Raw genomic sequence first — 6,000 nt, 5'->3', positions numbered from 1 at the left:
TAACGGATATCTAACGGCAAAACTAATAGATGACTAAAGTGGTTAAGATTTTTAAAGTTGAAGGACTTAATTGATAAAATAGTCAAGAACCAAATTGATAATTTTACTATAGTCAAGAAAACATTTCCATAATTAACTCTAATAAATAATAGAGAAAATTACACTTTTGGTCCTATGACTATAAGAGGGTGGTAATTTTAGTTCGTGACTTTTAAAACTACCAATTTAGTCCTTTAACTATGCTTTTTTCACACATTTGGTCATCCCGGCCAAATCACCGGTGGATTTTGACAGGAAAAACACAATCCTTTGTTTATTAAATATTTGGGGGTAAAATGGTCAATTATGTTTGATTCCAAACATCAAACGAACTATGAAGTTTTTGAGATGAAGATTCATAATTGGTTCATCTGAACATTGGTTCATGGTCGTCGTTTGCTTCATTCTTCTTCTGTTGCTCAGCCCTGCATCTAACTCCATTTCCTTCGACTTCAAAAGCTTTGAGCCAAACATGGATGGCATGGTTTTCCAGGGAGATGCGTACCCGGCAAATGGCGCAATCCAGGTGACGAGGAATCAGTGCGATGGCAACCTTACAAGAAGCGTAGGCCGCGCATCGTACGCGCTGCCTGTACGCATTTGGGACCGAAAATCACGGGAGCTGTCGGATTTCACTACCCATTTCTCCTTCATCATCAACGCGCCTAATTCGTCATCGTATGGCGACGGGCTGGCCTTCTTCCTTGCACCGTTCCACGCCGGAATCCCTCCCGATTCCTCTGCGGGATACCTTGGTCTGTTTAGGAACACAACCCAAAGTCCTGTTCCGATCCAGCCAAGAACCAAATTGTGGTGGTTGAATTCGAACGTTTGAGGATGTCTGGGATCCTAGTTTCGACTACGTTGGCATAGATATCAATTCTATAGAGTCTGTAAAACATGTAAATTGGAGAAACAGTATCAAGACCGGGGTCGTGGCAAATGCCTGGGTGACATAAAATCCAGCATTTTCTCCATTTTTTCTCAAACATAATTCACCATTTTACCCCTCAAATATTTAATAAACAAAGGATTGTGTTTTTTCTGCTAAAATCTAACTGTGATTTGGTCGAGATGACCAAATGTGTAAAGAAAAAACATAGTTAAAAGATTAAATTGATAATTTTAAAAATCACGAACTAAAATTACCACCCTTCCTATAGTCATAGAACTAAAAGTGTAATTTTCTCTAAATCATATACATATAACACAAATTATACTCCATACATTTACCATTTCCAACAAATTGGGGAACAAACGTATATGAGAAGAAACACCGCCGACTTTGGGATATCGCCGTACAGTTTTTTTTTTGACGCATGTTACGCGGCGTAATGAGTCATCATTATGATTCTTGATGTATAATCCGTAATGTTCCTTTTTTCTTTCTTTTTTTGGATACATTTTATTGAAAAGTGAATATGGGAATGATTTTTTTTTTTTAAAGGAAAGTTCATCAAACTTTATTAAATCAAGGAATAAGAGTCAAATGGGCCATCAAACTACGCACCAAAATGCAATTAGGTCACCAAACTCAAAAAAACTACAATTAGGTCCCTCAACTACACAAATTAATGCAATTTCACCAAAAATAACTTGTTTACCTGTTGTATTGGTTACAGAATTAAAAATAATTTTTAATCTTTTATTTTAATAATTTTAAATAATAAATTATTACCAAAAAAAAAAAAAAAACTGTCGGAGACGAAGAGCTTCGTCTCCTGGCTGGCCGGAGACGAAGGGCTCCCTTCGTCTCGTGGCTGGCCGGAGACGAAGAGCTCCCTTCATCTCGTGGCTGGCCGGAGACGAAGGGCCCACTTCGTCTCCGGCCAGCCACGAGACGGAGGGAGCCCCGTCTCCGGCCAGCTAGGAGACGAAGGGAGCCCTTCGTCTCCGGCTCATTCTTCTTCTTCTTCTTCTTCTTCTTTTTTTTAATAAATTTTTATTTAAAATTATTAAAATAAAAGTTAAAAAATTTATTTTTTTCATTTGGTAACCGACACGTCAGCGTATCAACAGGTAAACAAGTCATTTTTGATAAAATTGCATGAATTTGTGTAGTTCAGGGACCTAATTGTAGCTTTTTTCAGTTGGGTGGCCTAATTGCATGTTGGTGTGCAGTTGGATGGCCTATTTTACCCTTATTCCTTAAATCAAAGAAGCAATACAAGAAGGAATAGTATCAAACCAAATAGAGGAACCAGTACTAGAACGAGCTGCCCTTGCCAAGACAATATGGGAATGATATTTGAGAAGAAATAATTTTTCAGTAAATCTTCATATTGTTAAAAATAATATTATAACAATGTGACAATAAGTTTTTCTAAAAAATTAGTATTGCCCTATCAACAAAATATTTTTAAATAAAAGTATTATATTAATAAAAATATTATTTTTTTTCTTATAAAATTATTATATATATCGTGTCATTTCTTTCATACATATGTGTCTACTGTGATACTAATTAAAAGAAAAAAAAATGTCTAAATTATTTTAATAATTGACTATCGTGACCAACCTCATTATGAGGGAAGTCTACAAAAATGCGCTAATGGCACGTCAGCTAATAAATACTATGTCATATTATTTTTGAGTGACGAGAAAAATTTATAATTACTATTTGATGGTATGTGTTATATAAATCTCACTCATGTATAATAATACACACATTACTTTGGAAAGGTCAATCGTTAGGCGTGAGCCCGATCAAGAAATAGTTAACAAAAATTGAATTTGTACGTAAAATTCAAGTACAAAAATTATGTTCACCCACGTAATCTTTGCCCCCTTTTGTGACAACTATACTATCTTTTTTTTTTTTTTTTTTGGGGTAGTGAATGGAACGTGACTTTATTATTCATATAAATGCTTGAAGATGTGATAGGTCCACCTGAATAGAATACAATTTGAAACTTTATTATTCAAATTGGACAAGAAGATTAACATATGTTATATATGGAATTTTTTTTATGGAAGTCTACACACAGTCACACACTATCTGTGAGTGTACATATACGGGATAAACTCTATTTTTGTATGATATACTGTAAATTACACATGAAAGGTTATTAATCACACTAATAAGAATGCTTTGTTTTACGGTTCAGTCAAGAAAAATATTAGAAGATTGCAACACGTATATTATGGAAATTTGTTCTATAACTTCCTAATTTGCAAAACATGATCAGAAAAATATTGGAAGATTTGATCCTTGTGCGCAGTAAGCAAATGTCTAGTCTCTATGGTTCAGCTGAGTTACCATGATTTACATCTCTTAGATGCTCTATCTAGCCGGGGTATGTGGGCCGGCGCCTTTGGGGTTGGGAGTTCAACATTTTGGGAAGAAAATATATAATGCTAAATAATAAAGTACTTTGTGTGTAGGAAGAAATGTGGTCCAAATTGTATACATGCATAAACTTTTGGATTACTTGTAAAGATCTTGAAGAAAATTTTGAGAATAGTCAAACAACACTAACATGAAAAATGTATAAGATGCATATATGTCATTTTGAAATTTATAATCCGGTAATATTTTGCCGTCAATTTGGTTGAAATAATTGATAAAAATAACAAAGTTAAACATCAAAATTGAAAATTTCTAAAGTTGTACACCGAAATGGTCCCTTGACTATAACAAAATTATCAATTTGGTCATGAGTTAACGGATATCTAACTACAAAACTAACAGATGACTAAACTGGTACCCGGGTTGGACTTCCATTTGGAAGATTATGAGTTCAAGCCTCTGTGGAGGCGTTATTGGTTCTTTGTGTTTCAGTAGGTTGAGAAAGTATATGAACAGATACTACAATGTAATAGAGCCGGTAACTTTCAAAAAAAAAAAATTGATTAAAAATAATCAAGGACCAAATTTTCCATAATTAACTCTAATAAATCATATACATGTAACACAAATTATACTCCATACATTTACCATTTCCAACAAATTGGGGAACAAAGGTATATGAGAAGAAACACCGCCGACTTTGGGATAACGCCGTACAGTTTCTTTTTTTTACGCATGTTACGCGGCGTAATGAGTCATCATTATGATTCTTGATGTATAATCCGTAATATTCCTTTTTTCTTTCTTTTTTGGATACATTTTATTGAAAAGTGAAGATGGGAATGCTATTTGAGAAGAAATAATTTTTCAGTAAATCTTCATATTGTTAAAAATAATATTTAACAATATGACAATAAGAGTTTTCCTGAAAATTTAGTATTGCCTTTTCGACAAAATATTTTAAAATAAAATTAAAAGTATTATATTAATAAAACTATTATGTTTTATTACAAACATTACTACACATCTCACCTCATTTCTTTCACACCTATGTATCTAGTGTGATAATAAATAAAAGAAGAAAAAATCTTTATTTTAATTGAATATCGTGGCCGACCTCACTTTGAGGAAAGTCTACAAATTAAAAATACGATAATGACACATCGAGTAATAAATACCCCCGTAAGCTGGCGCGTGTAGATCCTACATGCCCAGCTTAGATACAAAAAAAAATGAGATGGAGAATCAGTACACAAAGTGTCAGTGCTGTGTCCCTAGACTTATTGCACACTCTGATATTGGCTCCAGAGAATACAAGCATCCGGAAGGTATCAACATGGCCTTCCCTTGCAGCAACAATCATAACAGCAGAGAAACCATTCTCATCTTGATTATCAAGATTGATCCCTTGCTCAATGAGAGCTTTTAGTGTAGAAACATCTCCAGATTGAGAGACAAACAGTAAAAAAAACCATAGCAACTCTTCCACATACTTCAAGCCATACTTGCCATGGCAACTCTTCATCCTTCTTGAAATTTGATGCTAGCCAATCAACAATTCTCTTATCAGAATCATCACCACCAACATATGCAATATCAACAGGAGTAAATAGTCCAGATTCCCCAACAACAATTATGCCCTTCTCACGGATCTTTTCCCCACGTTCTCCTTGAAGGAGTTTCTTTGTGTTGCTAATATCAACTTTGAAAGTTCCTAGGTCTTTGTTATTGATGCCAACCAGTTCAACCACATCTATTCCAAGCACACGATCCATCTCCCTCTCATCATGTACCTCAACAAGTGCAGTCATCCCAAGCAATTTGCAGATCTTAATCATATATTTTATATCAAGATTAGGTAAAACAGCGGAAATCAAAAGAACTGCATTAGCCCCTTTGGTTCGAGCATAGTAATTTGCCATGCGTCTATAATAAATTCTTTGCACAACAAAGGACATGTCACTCCAGCATTCCTTATAGCCTCAAGGTTTTCGAAGCTTCCCTTAAAATACTTCTCATAAGTCAAAACACTAAGGCATGCTGCTCACCTTTCTCATAAGCTTTGGCAATTTCAACAGGATCAAAATCTTCTCTTAATATCTCTCTGCTTGGAGAAGCCTTCTTCACTTCAGCAATCAAGCCAAGCAATCCAGTTCTAAAATAAGATGCCTTAAGAGCACCAACTCCACCTTGCCCTTCAACCATTGAGAGTCCACTTCCCCATTGGAGTACATTAGACAAATAATTTCCAGTGCTTAAAGGGATAATTGCAACTGCTCGAACAACTCGGAGCTTTATTGTGGAAAATTCCAGCCCCAAAGAAAAAAGAAGCAAAATCACACCAAACTGAGCAACAGTCTCTACTTGCACAATTTCACTAACAACATTAAACCCTCCAGGTCCAACAATGGATCCTGCTAGTAAGTATCCAGTCATGATTGGCTGTCCAGCACAAGCAAAAGCAATTCCACCACAAGTTGCAGTAACAATGACAACTACCAGATCTGATATCAACCTCAAGTCCAATTGTAACACTGGATACTTTGACTTGAAACTAGATATGATAAAGACATTGTCCTTTCTATCAACCAAAGTTGGCGTCCCTTCTGCTCCATTGTCATTATTAAGGTTAAAGACATGGTGAAGTTGAAGAGACTTTTCCTCCTTTTTGG

General features: G+C 35.1%; 1 protein-coding gene across 1 annotated transcript; it reads left to right on the top strand.

Annotated features, from left to right (window-relative positions):
• Window positions 1-424: 424 nt before the first annotated feature.
• Window positions 425-874, top strand: LOC109175459 (agglutinin-2-like). Its single transcript, XM_019324717.1, has one exon. The coding sequence runs from the start codon at window positions 425-427 to the stop codon at window positions 872-874; it is 450 nt and encodes a 149-aa protein (XP_019180262.1).
• Window positions 875-6,000: the final 5,126 nt, after the last annotated feature.

Source organism: Ipomoea nil, unplaced genomic scaffold (genome assembly GCF_001879475.1).
Source record: "Ipomoea nil cultivar Tokyo-kokei standard unplaced genomic scaffold, Asagao_1.1 scaffold0688, whole genome shotgun sequence".
Taxonomy (NCBI): domain Eukaryota; kingdom Viridiplantae; phylum Streptophyta; class Magnoliopsida; order Solanales; family Convolvulaceae; genus Ipomoea; species Ipomoea nil.
The sequence above is the reverse complement of the archived record's forward strand: the minus strand, read 5'-3'. Positions and strand labels throughout refer to the sequence as shown.

Bases quoted from the DNA above. Each gene is read 5' to 3' on its own strand.
- LOC109175459 (XM_019324717.1), top strand. From the start codon at position 425: ATGGTCGTCGTTTGCTTCATTCTTCTTCTGTTGCTCAGCCCTGCATCT.